This window comes from Ursus arctos, unplaced genomic scaffold (genome assembly GCF_023065955.2).
Source record: "Ursus arctos isolate Adak ecotype North America unplaced genomic scaffold, UrsArc2.0 scaffold_8, whole genome shotgun sequence".
Lineage (NCBI taxonomy): Eukaryota > Metazoa > Chordata > Mammalia > Carnivora > Ursidae > Ursus > Ursus arctos.
In genome coordinates, this window is record NW_026623100.1 from 18255757 (window position 1) to 18274314 (window position 18558).

The following is an 18558-nucleotide window of genomic DNA, read 5'->3' on the forward strand; positions in this document are numbered from 1 at the left end:
TTTGTAAAGGATATTTTTTTGGCACACTGGTAGACAAATAAACTCAATGGTTTATCTTCAAAGGCAACTGTGATTTACCTAGAGCAATCTTTAGACTGGGCAAGTAAGATGATGTTAAGTTCTGTGGCTTAACATTATGAGAAAAGAAATCTATTTTTGTTGAGAGAGAAATTTTGCTACTTAACTATAATTAGGAACAAATCAGAGATTAACGATGCATTATATTCTAGAGCTTTAACTAATAAGCACCAATAAATGGCTTTCTCAACTTTAAATGGCTTGCAAAATATTATTCCTATTCATTGCTCCATGTACAAAAACTAATGGAAACTGGGTCTGCTATTCAGAAAATTCAATATTTATTCTAAAATACGAATTGTTGAGTTAAAGGAATATTTCATATACTTGAAAAGAGCATAAAATCTACCTCTGCTAATTAGTTTCTCTATGAAAGCCTTCTAGACAATTACTGGGTAATACCACTGGTCAATGCTTTAGGTGCTTTTCATTAAAGGTATAGCGTTGTTACCAGATGAATTGCTTCATATAAAAGCACTTACCACAAAGCCCTATAATGGAAGGTTAAGTGCTATACTTAATTACTAATTTCAATCCTTATTACCTATATTTTGCAGTGCAGGCACTTTAAAAGGAACCAAATATAGTCTGTTGGTTCCTGCTTCTTTGATTATAGGATTTGGTGGTAAAAGCATTAGTCCAGCTGTTTTTCTAATGAAGAATAACAACAACAAAAAACTTTTAAAATAAAAATAGTCATACCACAAACCAATATAAAAGACATATACTAGACATTTCTATTGCCTCATACGTAAAATCACTTTGTTCTAAAAACTTTCTTCTAGGTGACATATACTTCGAAATTCATATTCAGCCTTCATGGCATTGTTACAGATAAAGCTCCAGAAGAAGAAAGTATTTGAAATTTTCATGGTTTATTTCCTACCTCAACATCATGCTGAAAGGCACAAAGAACAGATGATTAATAAAACACTTGATAACAACAATGGTGACTTTCCTGAGTTCTTTACATATTGATCATTAACATTTTATATGTATATATTAAATTCCCCACAGGTGCTCTAATATTCTTGAGGACAAATTCTGTGTTTTACTCTTGCTTGTAACCTTCATAATAACGGCAATTTTGCTCATGCTTGATTAATTAATATCTAAAATACTTTTTACTGAAAGGGTACATACAATCTTTGACTAAATATACAAGAGGTTGTATCTAAAACTATTTCTAAAGATTTACTCCTTAATTATCGTGATATTGCCAGCTTTTTTTTTTTTTTTGGCCAACTTCTGATTTTTAAATATATTTTATATTGTTCTCTATACTGAGCATCCATTTAATTGGTAAGTGAGACACTGTATGTGTTAAACAAATATTAGTCTAGAAAAATGGACAAATATTTGTTGACTTAATTAATTTACTGCCCCAATCTCAACTACTAGTATTTAAACTGGACACTGGCTTGCCACAAGAAAAGATCATATCTTGTTTGAACTACACCTAGTACATAGTATCTAGTATGTGCACAATTAAAGAACTGTCAATCAGATACACTGTATCAAAGAGGTAGAGAAAAATTTAAAGACAAAATATTTACCCCAATGCATTAGAAAACTAGATTCTGATTATCTATGCTGGGGAAATGCATACTCTATTTCTCTTTTAGAGATGCATTATGGGTATTAATAAAGTCCAAGTATACATATTTTAAACTTGGTTTAACACAGATTTTCCCAAACTAACTTGAGAGTGGGACTTCCTCTCTCCCCTCATGGGTCACCATTAACATTCTCTAGAGCAGAGTTCTTACCAATAGCAGTACAGAAAGTGTGACAAGAATAAAAAGTTACTAAAATGAAATAATTTTAACAATTTAATTGGTGAAGAAACAACGCTAGGCTTCAAGAGGCAACTGCCATACTCTAATAGCAATAGGATTTGTCAATTTACATGTTCAGCTCCACTACTCACAGATACAACAACCCCAGAGACAGGGCCTAGATCTTATCCTACTTTACATCTTTCATGGTGTCCAGTGCATTAACTTCCTCTCAGGAAACAGGTATTGATTAATCCATATTTTAGGAAATTCACCATATTTTAGGAAATTCACCAATTTACTTTTCCATAATTTCACTAAGGACATAGTTTTTATGAAAAATACCTTTGTATTAGGATTTCAGTAAATGCAATAGGGTTATTAGCAGGAGCGATGTGACATTGCATGCATATTTAAGATACTTTCCTTCCAAATCTTCCATTCCTTCATCCTATTACAGATGGTAAAAGAAGGTGTACATTCTTATAATTGAGGAGTAAAATTGGGATAATTCCCAGGACATCTATTCAGCAAATATTTATTGACTGCCTACTATTTCCCAGTATTATAATGGGCACGACATATTCTTAATGTGCTTGCTTCTGAATTTTGTCACAGAGTTGGGTTTTTTTTTTATTATACTTAATTCAGCAAATATTTACAGAGCACCAGAATAGATCTGAAATGAGGCTTGAAGCTGTAGATATTTTTAAATCAGGAAAGGTCCAGAAGGGCATCACAGACATTTCATTAGACATTTCCTAATCATGAGTCAGTACCAAGAAAAATTAATCTTTATTTAATAAGTTAGTTATTTCCTCAAATTATTTCTGACAAGAAACAAAAACTTGTAACAGAGGCTTATGCACATTTTGGTAGTCATTTTTACTGTACAAAATGAAAACTTTTTATATTCTTTCTTTATACTGTGCTATAAATCTGTTGTACAAGTCAGTTGTATCTAAAAGGGGAGCAGAGAGAAATGAGGCTGAAGTTTTTATTAACCTCTTTTGTACTAAAATATAAAGAGGATAATAAATGAAGTAAAATAACCATTATACTTTTAATTTGTATTTTACTTAAAAATAACATGCTTTTTTAAAACTGAGACTATATGCAACCCCAGGTAACATTGGTTTAAGTTTCTCATCTACTGCTTTTGTTTCAATAATGTAAAACTGACAAAGCTGATTAACAATGAAAAAGGTAATTTTTATTTTATCAATAATAGCTTGACATTCATTTTATAGACTTGAAAAGAGTAATGCTAGTGTAACAGAACCCTTGTGAAACTCCCATATGGTCATATGACAGTGAAAACAAATTTCAGTTAGTTGCATGTTTTTATAACTGATGATTCAGAGTACTACATATCATTCCTTTACTATTCCTCTGTTTGTCCCATGGCCCTCTTGACCTTTCATGAGTTTCAGCTCTGCACCACCATCAAAGGACAACCTGGTCCCATTTTCTTTCAGAGAAAAGTGTGTAATATTCCTTCCCTGAGTTTTAAATTTTAACTCTTGTTACTTTTGACAAAGCCTTTCCTTTGTTCAAATGCAAAGATCCAGTAAAAAGAACTTTGACATGTTGTGCCTTTCATGTGTGCATTTTTCTGGTTTCACTGATGTCCTGAATTTTGCAAACAATACTGTGTGCCTTCAAGTTCTCCTATAAAATGTCATTTGTACACTGTATCAAGAACAGTTTAGGACAGCATTACATTCACATGATTTTAAAGTCCAATAAATACTTGATGGTTTCTCAGAAAACCCACAATTTGGTGAAACGGACGCAAAATACTGCTTTGTTTTCCAGTTTGCTTTTCATAAAATTTTCCCCCAGTACACATTCACTGGCTTACCTGCAGGGTAGCGCTCGATCACTGGCCAGCTGTCCACCTGTAACGTGGCATTGCCACCACTCCTCGTAAAACGGACTACATGGTATTTCCCATCGTTAATGATTGCACTGGACTCCTCAATGGCGATGTCATCTGTCCCAACATTAAATTTAACTCCAATTTTTCCTTGGTGCTGGAAGGGAGGAGGGGACAAAAAAAGTTGTATGAAGTTATACTGATTAGTCAGCATTTAATAAGAATTAAGTATAGGAACAAGACAACAATGTTCACTCTTGCCACTTTTGTTCACCATAGTGTTGGAACTCCTAGCCACAGCAATTAGGCAAGAAAAAGGAATAAAAGGCATCCAAATTGGAAGGAAGAATTAAAACTGTCACTATTTACAGCTGATACAACATTATATATAGAAACCAAAAAAAACTCCATAAAAAAACTAATAAACAAGTTCAGTAAAGTTGTAGGATACAAAATCAATAGACCAAAATCTCTTCTTTTTCTTTACACTAATAATGAACTATCAGAAGGAGAAATTAAGAAAACAATTCCATTTATAATTACATCTAAGAGAATAAAATGCATCGGTATAAATTTGGTCAAGGAGGTGAAAGACCTGTATATTGAAAACTTTAAGATAATGACATGAATTGAGGAACACACAAATAAATGTAAATAAATTCCATGTTCATGGATTATAAGAATTAATATTGTTACAATGTCCATACTACCCAAACCATTATACAGATGCAATGCAATCCCTATTAAAATTCAAGTGTCATTTTTCACAGAAATAGAGCAAAGAATCATAAAATTTGCATGGAACCACAAAAGACCCTGAATAGCCAAACCAATCTTGAGGAAGAAAAACAAAGCTAGAGACATCAGGCTCCCTGATTTTTTTTTTTTTTTTAAGATTTTATTTATTTATTTGACAGAGAGAGAGAGTCAGGCAGTGAGAGAGGGAACACAAGCAGGGGGAGTGGAAGAGGAAGAAGCAGGCTCCCAGTAGAGGAACCTGATGTGGGGCTCGATCCCAGAATGCCGGGATCACGCCCTGAGCCCAAGGCAGACGCTTAACGACTGAGCCACCCAGGCGCCCCCAGGCTCCCTGATTTCAAACTATATTACAAAGCTACATTACTATGTTATTGGCATAAAAAACAGATACACAAATCAGTGAAATAAAGAGCCCAGAAATATACCCACACATATATGACCAATTAATCTACAACAAAGGAGCCAAGAATATATAACAGAGGAAGAACAGTCTCTTCAACAAATGGCATTGGGAAACTGGACAGCCATACGTAAAAGAATGAAACTGGACCACTATCTTAGACAATACACAAAAATTAATTTAAAATGTCTTAAAGACTTGAACGTAAGACCTGAAACCATAAAAATCCTAGAAGACAACATAGGCAATATGGTCCTTCATACAAGTCTTGCTGATGATTTTTTTAATCTCAAGCCAAAAGCAAAAATAAGTAGGTAGGACTACATCAAACTAAAAAACTTCTGCACAGCAAAGGAAACCATCAATAAAATGAAAAGGCAACCTAGTGGATGGGAGAAAATAACTGCAAATCATGTATCTGATAAAGGGCTGACATTCAAAATACATAAAGAGCTCATACAATTCACTAGCAACAAAACAAACAATCCGATTTAGAAATGAGCAAAGATCTGAATAGACATGTTTCCAAAGAAGACATACAGATGGCCAACCAGTACATAACAAGATGTGCCTAACATCATAATCATCAGGAAATTATAAATTAAATCCACAGTGAGATATCACTTCACACCTGTTTGAACAGCTATTATCAAAAGGCAAGAAATAACAAGTGTTGGTGAGGATATGAAGAAAAGAAAACCCTTTGCACTGTGGATGTGAATGTAAATTGGTACAACCACTATGGAAAACAGTATGGAGGTTCTTCAAAAGTTAAAAATAGAACTATCATATGATCCAGTAATTCCACTTCTGGGTATATATCCAGAGGAAACAAAAACACTAATTCAGAAAGATATATGCGCCCGTGTTCACTGCAGCAATATTTATAGTAGTCAAGATATGAAAACAACCTAAGGATCCATTGATGGATGAATGAATAAAGAAATCATGGTATATATGATAGAATATTAGCCATTAAAAATGACATCTTGCCATTTTCAACAACACAGATGGACCTCAAGGGCATTATGCTGAGTGAAATAAGTCAGAGAATGACAAATACTGTATGATCTTATATGTGGAATCTAAACAAACAAATACCAACTTTGGAGATACAGACAATAGATTGGTGACTGCAAGAAGCAGGGGATGAGGGGTGGTGGAAATGGGTGAATTTTTTTTTCCAATTTAGTTTAAATAAATTAAATAAAAAGTAAAAGCAGAGATCAGAGATAAGTGTGTGTGTGTATACAATGGTGTGTGTGTGTGTGTGTGTGTGTGTGTGTATAATCACTTCCTTCAAGATAGTCATGGTTCAGTTAAGTTCATCTTGGGTTCCTTTCATAACATTATTTAGGTCCTCTAAGAGGCATTTTCTCTTGTCATGTAGTTACTTCCCACCCACCCTCCTAGTCCCTGTTCAAGGAAACCACAAATTTAAACAAAAAATTACATACAATGTATTGTTCAAGAACATGATTCAGACAACTGCTCTTCTCCAATTTTATTTTTGACAAATTCATGTACTGGAAAGCAAGATTCTTGACATTTGGGTCAATTTGGAGCATCTCTTAATGGATGATTGATATGCCAATAGAAACACTTTCAAGAGAACTCCCAGAGGTTGCCACAGAAAAGGTGCACAGCTGCCTGTGTGAAAGGACAACCCATCATGTCTCTAACATAGTTCCCTTACTCTACTCTTTCCATCCCCCCCCAAGAAAGACTTGACATTTTCTCTCTTTTTTTTTTAAAGAAGATTTTTTTTTCTTTTAAGATTTTATTTATTTATTTGACAGAGAGAGAGGCAGAGAGAGAGGGAACACAAGCAGGGTGAGTGGGAGAGGGAGAAGCAGGCTTCCCGCTGAGCAGGGAACCGGATACGGGCTCGATCCCAGAACGCTGCGATCATGACCTGAGACGAAGGCAGACGCTTAATGACAGAGCCACCCAGGCGCCCCGACATTCTCTCTTTTAATAACTGGTAAAAATCACAGTAATTAAGTCTGTTTAGAGACAAATGGTAAATACTCATAACAGAGAAAAGCATCCTCAAGGGTATGGGGCACATGAACAGGCATTTAGTGAGGACAGTTTCTTAGTCCTTATTCACAAAAAGAGTCATCAAATACTAAAAGCCTAAAACTCACTCAATTTTTTTTTACAGATGATGAAACTATGACACAGGATGGTACAATGACTTATTCAAGGTCAGGTAACTTAATAGACAGGAAGTAGAACTAGGATTCAGTCCCTCATTTTTGGTTTATACCTAAGCCAAGATGCAGTTATCTAAAATTACCCTCCTCTCTGAATTATGCAAAGCAGCATTAAAATCATTCTAAGTGCAAAGTTTGTGACTGTTAACCTTAGAATTTCATACTATGAGGCAGCAAAGAAGAGTGCGCTTATGTCCTCGGCCTCCGAGAAGCAGTCTCTAGCAGCAGGGCTGTCAGCTCTACCACAAGCTCAGCTGATTTGTAAAGTGTGTGGATTTGCCCTTAATCAGTAGCACAGAATACCCACACTGCAGGCCCCCCACAGAGTACATAACCTCAAACTGTCTTCAGCTCACCTTTCATCAAACCTCAGTTGAGAGGAACAACATGGGGGAAGAAGGGTCCAAAGGACATAAAATCTATCCATTCCTGCAGAAATTTACAATCAGAATATCAGAAAACCAGAAGATTTGGACCACATCCTCTTAACCTCTCACTGGATTCCCATCATTGAACTAGGCGGCAAGAGTATGGCATCGGCTTACACTCAGAGTTATTTTAAGAAAATCTTGTACAAAACCACATCAACTAAATGGAAGTATCTGAAGATGTAATTTGGACAGTGCTTGTTGTACCCTTCATACTGATATGCACAAGGTTCCTTTTTTTCTTTTTCTGCTTCTTACTATCTATAAAAGATCGCTTTCTTATAGTTAGGTGAATATGGACTTTAATTTATGTGCTTTTATTTGTTTTGGGCTTGATGGGCAATATGACTTAAAATCGTACTTCCTTTCTGACTTTGGTTCTTAGGAAACTCAAAATCAAAGAGTAGGGCAATTTTAAAAGGTATGCAGGGTTCAGGTGTACTGTTTCCCTTAGACACGTGTGTGATATAGCTCCACGGAGGGGGTGAATTTAAGAATCTTATTTAAGAGATTTGTTGCTTCCTTTATTCAACAAACAACTTTATAGTGTCCTGAGGACTTTACAAACATTAACGCTGGTATTTCTCATAACAGCCTCAGGAGATAGGTACTATTTTATCTCCATGTGACAGGTGAGGAAACTAAAGCACAGAGTGAAAAGGTAACTTGGCTAAGTTCACCCAGCTAGAAAGAGAAAAGCTGTGCTTCAGCCCAAGCAGTCTCGCTCTAGAGTTTGCGCTCCTAATGATTACGCTAGGCTGAATTTGAGGAATGCTGGGTCATCCTATAACTGCAGTTAGCAGATTTGGTTAATCTAGCTGTTCTTTTCTACCTGTTTTATCTTTCCTGCTAGAAAACCAGCCCTTTCGACATAACAAGTGCATGAAGATATCCGTTACTCTGGAGTTGTCCACTGTTTTAGGGTTTCTCCTATTACAGACATGTTTCTTATCCCAGGATAGATGGAAAGGAATTCTTAAAGTTCCCTACTAGTTCTGATAGGAAGGCCACAATAGTCTCTTATTATCAGAGTTCTAATTATTAACGAGATTCAAGTTCTGTGAATAGAAGCATTACAATGCTAAAGGTACAATATGTACAAACTCTGAAAAAAGTCCCTTTATGTTGTCCCTAGCTTTTTCAGCAAAATCAAATGTAAAATGCATATTTTCTAGGATATAGAAATCCCCAGATTCTGCAGTGATTGATTTCTTGCCACATAATAAAAAACTATTAAGGAACAACGAGGGTTGGTGATGCGTGGAGAATTTCTGACTTTTAATCTATGCCCATCCTTTCCTGGATATCTTGATTTGGTCCTTTGACTTCCAAAACCTTTAACATCTCATGAATTCAAACTCCAGTCAGCTAGAACAGAACTGAATACCACCGAAGTAGGTTCAGACAACAGACTCCACATGAAATCAGACATAATTTACCCTACCCAGCATCAAGCCATAGAGTCCATTTTATCCCTGAAAACAAACAAATTAAAAATGCACATAAAAGGGCACCTGAGTGGCACAGTCGGTTAAGCATCCGACTCTTGACTCTTGATGTCGGCTCAGGCCATGATCTCATGGTCCTGAGATCAAGCCCTGTGTTGGGCTCTGCACTCAGCTCAGTCTGCTTAGGACTCTCTCTCTCTCTACCCCTCCCCAATCACCACCCTTCTCCCCTGGCTCAAGCTCACTCTCTCCCTCTAAAATGAATAAATAAGTCTTTAAAAATGCACGTAAACCAAACAATATTAATACGAAGCATATCTAGAGGACCAATATTTATGATTTCATTCAGAAACTGTAAATATCCTCAAAACACACCCCTCCCATATTGACAGAACAGCAAGTCATTTCAATTATATAAACAATAAAACTTGCTAAACTTTCTTGCCAATAGATAATTACAATTCAAAAGAATCCATTTCAAATTCTTATTCTCTGGGATTAAATGTGATTGTCTCTGGCAAATTCTCATGAATATTGTATTAGCGAAACCAGCAGTAATTTCACTGGACACGCACTGATCTTTCAGCATTGTATCTTCCTTGAAATAGATAACTGGCTCACATATAATTTCAAAAATCTATTATGAGAATATCAGTAACAAGGCATTTATAATTTAATGAAGTCTTTCCATGGATTCATTAAATAAATAGTGACAAAAGTAATTACTGATTTTTTCACAAAAGCTCATTTCTGAATAAGGATCATATTATTAAACCAAGTTAAAAGGAAACATGAAAGATGACACAGGAAAGGAACTTGAAAGTTCTAGCAAGTGGCACTATAGTTTCATGCACCTTTTAATTCCATCTGTAATCACATATTCACTTGAAAATATTTATTTTAACCAAGATTAAGATTTAATGTAATGGTGTACTTGATCTCTTGGGCGTACTTCAAGCAAGATGTCTGAATGTTACAGATGCAGATCTATTTCAATCTGTATACATACAAAACAGGGAAAACAGAGTACATAAATGTAAAGATTTATCCTGTCCACTGATTTTTCCCCCCTATTTTGGGGATGTTATGTAGAATTGTGCGGCTCAACTATGTCAAGGAAAACAACCAAAAATGAAAAAAAAAAACTATCTTCCGTTATTTTTATTTGTTTACCATACTTTTAGAGTATCAACAAACAAGATGAACAAGGGTGCAAGCCAGAATGGCACGTAGATCGGCAAGAACACTTACTTCTGGTCTACAAGCTTCTGCTGTGCAACACGATACAGTCTTATACTCCAGGGCCCCACTTTGGATAAAACTTGACAATGCCTTCAAATACACTGAATGCTTATGCTCATTTCAGAATACAGAACAACTCCCATGGTCCAATTTTACATCGCCAACTGAAGTGGGAGTCAGGTTGAATGTTATGTTTTGCTCCTCCAGAGACTAATCCTCACCAGGGAACAGAGGTTTTAAGGCCTCAGGGAGACTCTGGGGCCTACAGTCACTGTTGCCGGAATAAGTAACACTACAGAATGTGTCAGACAGCCACCTGTTCTCTCACGTCGACACAAACAGACTGATTTGGAGAATTGCTAATTTAACCCAAATACATTTCCAAATGAATGACTAAGAGGTCTTCCTAATCTGGTAAAGACTGTGTTTACCAATCTAGATATATTTTTGTTCTAGTTCTCGCAACCTGGCCCCGAGCTGGAAATGCACTACCCCTCCTCCTACATAAAACACACTCAGCATCATCATTTCAAGAACAAGAAGGTACTACCGCCTTGTCTCCCACTTTTCCCATTGAATAATAGTTTTTATTCATTTAGCTAATAAAAAAGTGGAATATATAACATGCATTTTGCACTGGGCTAAGTGTGTAGACAGTACCAACAGGTAAAGTGTGTTCTCTGTCCCACAGGAAGTTTTCAGTCAAATCAAGAAGACAAGTCGCACATGCAAATATTCACACCCACAAACAGGTTGAGGGAGCGGCAAGGAGCAGCAGGGCGCACTGTGGGGAACTGCTCTCATGGGCCTCAGGGAGCCCCTGAATGTGTGGCAGGAGCAAGTCAGCATGTAGACAGCTGTAACACAGCTAGTGGATACCAAAAACATCCAGGAACACAGAAGATATCTTCCCTTTGTCTCGCATCTCTTTCCAGGGCCTGCATCCCAGAGTGCTCACTGCGTGCAACCCATTGAGCTCTAGACAATTTATCACTTTAAACTCCCAGCCAACCTGAACGCTGAGTGCTATTTTTTTCTATTTACTCAGAGACTTTAAATAATGTGTCCCAAACCATAATGCTAATAAATATCGGTGCTGGGACTTGACCATAGTGGAGGGGCTTTCTAAAAAAGAACGACTTCGAAGTCGTCCACGTTCCAGGAAAAGATCTTGAAGCCAAGAAGTGGGAGAGATCATCAGCGATGCCACTTCAGAAAGATCTCATTTGGGGTAATACTTTCTAAGAAAACGGTATTTTCATTTTCCCATCAAATCTCATCTCCATTAAGGGTAGTATGCCTTTTCTATCCAACTCCATTCTACAGAACTGTAGAGTTCCTTTGATTCCATGACACTATATCCTGGACAATGATACTATCCTCCTCGAGGGTTGTACTCATCTCTTGGTCCTCGGTGTATCGAATACTCTGTGTAAGCCTGTGACAGTCCTCCCACAGGTACTTCTGTGGGTGGTAGTTTTTATGCATCTGTTTTAATGTCTTAACTATATTACAGAGAGCTTGAGAGTAGGAAAAAAAACTGATTTATGCCTCACTGTACTCTTCACAGCACTTTGCAGATGACCTGTACATTTGTAATTTTCCAAAACTCTGTCACATACAATTTTTAATTGAGATATAATATCACATATCATAAAATGAGCCCTTTCAAAATATATGCTTCAGTGGTTTTAGTATATCCACAAGGTTGTGCAACCATCACCAGTATTTAATTTCAGAACATTTTCATTACATTGCAATTTCCTTTTGATGAGATAATGCATATAAAATTCTTAGCACTCTTAATGGCTACCCAGTGCCTATGAGCTATATTATTATTATTGCTCCTATTATTATTATTTTTACACTTGGAAAACATTGTTTTGCTCCTTAGTAGGTTGATGGAAGTTAATTAAAGCAATGCTTGAATTATATAGCCATTACAGTTTAGTTAGGACACACGATAACTCACTGATCGTCACAACACTTGTGAAGCAGCATGTCTATTTTATAAACTGCGGAAGCTAAAGCTCAAAAAGGCTGAGACTTGACCAGAGTCAGAGCATCTATCTACCAGGTGGCTTAAGAGAGAATATTCTAAAATCTAATCATGCTCCCCTATGGGATACACTGTCCTGCCATTGGTTGTGCTGAAGCAGAGACTCCTTGCTTAGGCAACCTCTATGACCCCTCCCATCTCAATGATATTAGAACTCTGAAAAGCCTACATGAATGGCTAAGCACTTAGCATGTGCGCACACATACACACAGTTTAGAAATAACTAGTTTTTTTAAATACATCAAAGACACTGAAATCTGAATGTGTTTTAATTTTTTCAAAATTTATAAAATAGATGAACTGTAGCATTTAATCAGGAATTCTCTAATTTGGGAAGGGCAGGGGGATATCCCACTAGGTCAATGTCTCAGAGTAACCTGGCACACCTTTGGAAATCATATGTGTTATTTCCTAAGAAATTATGACTCCTCACTCCAGCAGGGATGGAGGGACTTGTCTTTATGAGCAAGCACTTTTGCCTTGCCAGGTATGTAGGACTTGGTATTGCTAGGTGAGGAGGGTCAAAGAGTTCTTTTGAGGATGGATAGATGCTGAGTTCCAAAGACAACACCAAGTGTTTTTAATGCCTCCCTTTCCTCATATTATCTGTCTTTAGAGGAAATTAAATCAAGAATCAAAACAATATAAGGTGAAACTAGCCCATTAAGTGACTGGCTCATATATCTTTGAAAGGAGCAATAACTTAATGTTGATATTTGGAGATTATCTCTATTTTGTTCATCAGTTGAATCAAAACCAGATTATCCTTTATATTTGGAAAGACCTTCTTGAACCCTTATGAACAAGTTCTCCATAGTGGCCATGGGTTCAGAGATGTCATCAAGCCTTTTTTGTTGTACTTACTGTGGTCGAAACAGCACATCTCTGCATGATATCATGCACAATGAAGAATGAAATTAAGCATCTGATGCTCTTGGGAATCAAAATCATCCCATTGGGATCATTAATTCTGTATTCCCATCCACTGAAATGGTAACCACCACCAAGTAGAAATACCCATCTTTAAATGTGTTCTTTTTTTTTTTTTTTAAGATTTTATTTATTTATTTCAGAGAGATAGAGACAGCCAGCGAGAGAGGGAACACAAGCAGGGGGAGTGGGAGAGAAAGAAGCAGGCTCATAGCAGAAGAGCCTGATGTAGGGCTCAATCCCATAACACGGGGATCACGCCCTGAGCCGAAGGCAGACGCTTAACCGCTGTGCCACCCAGGCGCCCCTAAATGTGTTCTTATATATAAAGAATGTGTTCTATGGTTGAGCATCCTCCCCTGAATAATAATTTTAAAAATCCAGATATCAAAGCAAAAAACAGGCACTGACTGGCGGCCTATGCAAGGCTCGTAATTTTCAGTGGTAATGTCTCCAGTTGGAATACTTAGCCCATGGTACCTGACGTGGCATCATGACAAATTCCTTAAATCTGTGCAAGAAAAGCTAAGATCCACACTGGCTAAAGTTCAGCCTTGCTCAAAGTGCAGTGGGCTCATAAGATAGAGCTTGTGTGTGTGTGTTTTTTTTTTTTTAAGTTTTTTGATTTGTTTTATGACTGTTGTTTTAAAATCCTTGGTTGGGTGTTAAATTAGCTTTGCTCACATTTTACAGTCATTCAGGAAACTTTGTGCAATAAACACTGTGTTTCCAGCACTGATTAAAACCATAACCTTTGTTTCTCTGCTTTTCTCTGATTCCTTCTCTTTGGGCCATTACACTGCTTATTATTACCTCCACCAGGAACCAGATAGGGAAAGGACATTCGGCTCTATCAATTCAGCTGGTTGTTGGCATTTCTATGTAAAAAGGTTTTTCTATAAAAAAGGCTTGGGATTATTTGCGGATTTCATTTATTTGTTGTATCCCAGGACCATCATTTTTGTGGAGAGCTGACTACATAATTACAGTACCCTGTAATGTTCCAAATTTCCATAGCACAGAGTACCACATTTTTCAGACAAATAGACGAAACATCTTTGGATGGTGATTTAAGTTCTCTGTATGGTAAATGCTACCTCAGTAACTAGGTTTTAAGTAAAATAAAATTAGCCTTTGTATTTTTTTAAGTATTAAAAAAATATCAAGAGATAAATAAAATTATTTTTAATGCTCCAGTTGATGAATGTTTACGAGCTATACATGAAATGAAAAGGTCAGTATGGAGGGGATAACATTTTTTAAAGTTGTGTTTGGTGAACTGTGACTTGCAACCAGAAAAATAATAATGAGATAGTATTTTCAACTGTGTATGATGGATTGACTTTTTAATAATGCTATCTTGGTTTTCACAAGCCTCAAGCAGATCCCTAATTGAAATGCATTCCAAGAGAAAAACTGACGGTGCTACCTTTCTCCTTTTCTTTCTTATTGACATCTAGTCCAGGACTACCTGTCTGACGTCTTCAGAAAAAGCAAATGTGTGCATATGGGCAGAGAAAAGCATTTTCCAAAGACTGTTTTCTATAGAATCAGCAAGGCTCTATTATTCCCAGCATACCAAGTAACAATTTCTGCAGCCTTCAAAAATGAATCTACGTTCATGTGTGTGATGGCAGAGGAGAGTTTTCAGAAGAGCATCTGGCATCTCTAAGGCCGAAACTCCTGAAGATAATGATCTTTCTTCAAACACTAATATTGCCACAAAAAGAAAATATAAAAAAATAAATAAAATACAATAAAATAAAATAATGTCAAGAAATGTTTATCAAGTGCCTATTAGGTGCAGTGTATTTCTCAAAAACACTATACCACTCTTTCTAGGGCTCAAAAATTTTTAAATGTATTTGTTCGTTGTGTTTATTTTTAAAAATTTTTTTAGTCTTTTTCTATTTTGGCGTGGGGGAGAGAGTGAGACAGCAAAAGCATCAGAGGGGGCAGGGTCAGAGAAAGAAGCAGACTCCTCACCAGGCAGGGAGCCTGACGCAGGACTCAAACCTGAGACTCCAGGATCATGACCTGAGCCAAAGGCAGACACATAACCGACTCAGCCACCCAGGCACCCGTGTTAGTTGTGTTTAAATACATTCATTTCCCTAAACCACATGATTTTCTTGCATAAAGGACACTAAAATTTTGGAAATATCTTAACACACAAGTTTTGTCCTCAACAATCATTCATTCATTCGATTCAATCTAACAAATACAAACAGACTTCCTACTATGCTGATATTCTGCTAGGTTCTGAATAAACAGTGGTTAACAAAACTGGTGGCAACGCTGTCAACATGAAGCTTAAGACTTGAATTATCTCTTTCTACATTAAAATTTATATTAGCATATAAAGTGTGCTAAATGTCAAGAAGGAAAAGAGCAGGATGTTATGAGAGGCACTGAGTGGTTAAGGAAAGCTTCTTTGAGGAGCCAAAGATGAGAAGAAATCAATAGTATGAGAGTAAGAGTTTGCCAGGTACAGAAAAGAGTGTGTGCACAGGCCTCAAGGAACAAAAATATGTAGGTATAAAGGCAGATGCTTTTATGTACAAATGTAGATACACATATAAATATACAGATGCTTCATAGAAACAGAGATATGTCAATTGTATGAATATATGTAGGTATTAACTGGAAAGTTCATCCAGGAGATAAAAGTAGGTTATGAAAGTACATATAAAAAATGAAAAATCTTCATTTGCACAAATAAAGCAATTGGAAAACAGATAGCTAAGCACACTTAAAAGATCTTCCAATCTAAGAATGGAAAAATATTAATACAAATGTAGAACCGAACAGTATGCATCTTGACATTTATCTAGTTGTTTGTTCCTAAGTTTCATTTATCAATGTGCCTTATGAAATAAAATATATAAAGACTTTCTGAATCAACAGGGACTCACCACATTTTCCAAAATTCATTTGCTGCTACAATGTCAAAAATGATTCATCATTGTATGCTTACATTTCAAAGCTAATGTAACACATTTAGTTTCTTTGTGGGTAGAACGTCTTGTTAACTTATTTCTCTAGAGAGCCCTTTTATCTTAAGATGTAGCAAGAGTTCTCTGTACACTTTCCACCTTATAAATACTGTTTGAAATTACTAGTTTTTTAAGTACCCTCCACAAACTAGTTAAAGAAGGAAAAGTTTTCACCCTTGACTCTTTTACCTCCCTGTTCACCTGGAAGAGATAATGAACAAGGTTCATTACCCATGTCCCTAAAATGTACTTTTCTAGGTAATGAATTTCAACCAAGAGAAGGAATTAGTCCAATCCTACTTCGGGAAAAATTCAAATAAATGAAGTCAAAATATGAGTTTTTCCTATAATTTGGCCAAGAATTTTAACGAGAAAACACACAAAGTACTCAATGGTAAATAATTCATGAACATTTTGAACCTGAGATAAATGTTCATTGCTGTCTTCTTGAGAGCAGTAACCAGTGGAGGTTCCCTGAGGTCATCCCTTCTTACTGTCTACCTAGAAGAGCCAGAGGATATTTTGAGAAGACTATGGATTATGATAACAGGGTAAAGATAGACTGTAAGATAAATATCTGGAAGGAAGTCAAATTATCAGCCCTCTATAAAGGAACACATGTTCTCTCTCTCCTTCCCTTCCTCACTGCTTTGTCACACTAGCCTTTAATTTCCATGAATATACCATGTTCTGGACATTTTAGGATCTTTGCTATTCTGTTTCTGTCCGGTTACCTCCTTCCTTGTTTCCCCCATCTTCAAATTGTGGATCCTCTATATTTTTTGGGGAAAAGAACCTTGAGGACTTCAGGGTGGAGCTGGGCATCAATCTGCTGAGCAAAGTACAAGGCTTATCTATGGAAATGCCCTTTTATGGAGCAAAAACTGATTAATGTTCACCCACTGGAGTACAAAAGACACATAAAGGTCTGTCCTGACAATACTTGAAAAGCCAGTGCCATATAGGAAGGCTGTGTCTTATGTGATTAACGGTATTCTTCAATGGACTTGGGTTATCCGTGAGAAAACTTTAATCATTAAATATCACTGCAAGATTGATATGCTGTGATCGCACATCCAACTTATACATGTACCCTGCCAAACATGTACACTCCTTCAAAATGAACACAAACCAAACCCGAGAAGGTAAAAATCCACTGAGAAATTAATCATTAATATCATTCTAAGGCCAAATGGGAACCATAGCTAACTTATTCACTGTTTCATAATATCAGTGCCAAACTTCCCAAATGAGTGTGGATATAGGGGAAGGGCTATATTTGGCAGCAGACACGTGATGATGATGATGATGATGATGACAACGATGATGACGACGATGACGACGGTGGTGGTGATGGTGATAACAGCTACCCTTCTCAAATACTTGCTATGTGCCAGGCACCCCTTCTAAGCAGTTTACAGAAGATACTGTATTAAAATATATAAGATTATTTCCAGTTATTTGATGAGGAAACTGAGTCTCAAACATTTAATGACTTAACCCCAGTCACCTGCCTAATAAGTGTGAGAGCTGTGATTTGGTCTCAAGCAATCTGGTTCCAAATTGTGGATGTTGAGCCATACCAGTGTGCCTCTGAGAAGGAGTCCAAGATTCTAAGAAGAGATTACCATTTAGGTGTAGTATCAGTAAACCTCTTGGGAAGAGAGAGCTGTCAACATCCTTCTATTGTATATACCAAGCCATGTATCAATTACTTTGCAAACCTTCACTCCTTTAATCCTCACAATAACTCTTATTTGTCAGCCTTACAATCATCATGTTGAGCATGTTTGAAACTCAAAGCAAGTAGGAGAATTCTCTAAAATCAGAACTAAAATATCATCAAGTTACATCCAACACAGGCCTATCTAGTTTCAGACTCATGTTTTCAACCCCTTCATGCTATTTGCCTCCGTACATTCTTCAAGATCCACTGGAAATAGAAGAGGCCGCAGGAGAGTATCTTGGGGCCAGAGCAGATTTTCTCATACTTCAGGAGCCCTCTGAACAGAAATGGAAGCATGATACTCTCTAGGTTTAGTTGTAAGTCTGAATGTCACCAGCTGCTCAAAAACTCTAGGGAAGAGCACTTGGAAAAATGGCCATTGTCTTTCCTCTCTCCCCACTTGTCTGCATCCCTGTTTTTCTCTAATATCTTTTCCACCTCACGGCTAATAGATTTCTTAAAATCACTTTTAGTATTAGTTGTCATTTCAGGAAGATGAGCTTCAAACTTCCATCAAATCCAACAGAATATGTCATCATCATAACAAAGCCAGTCATGTGGTGTTTGGCTAAACGAAATGTGACTCAGTTGAAAAGGAAATGAGAAACTTAGCTGT

At 36.7% G+C, this 18558-nt stretch overlaps 1 protein-coding gene across 3 annotated transcripts in view; it reads right to left on the minus strand.

The window, feature by feature from the left end:
- LOC113245852 (neurexin-1-beta) overlaps positions 1-18558 on the minus strand; it is an 819012-nt gene that overhangs the window by 157996 nt on the left and 642458 nt on the right. For all 3 annotated transcript variants that reach the window (XM_044378176.3, XM_044378172.3, XM_044378170.3), the window contains one exon: positions 3721-3892. In XM_044378176.3, the coding sequence (XP_044234111.1) occupies positions 3721-3892 (172 nt within the window). The remainder of the gene's footprint in view (positions 1-3720; positions 3893-18558) is intronic.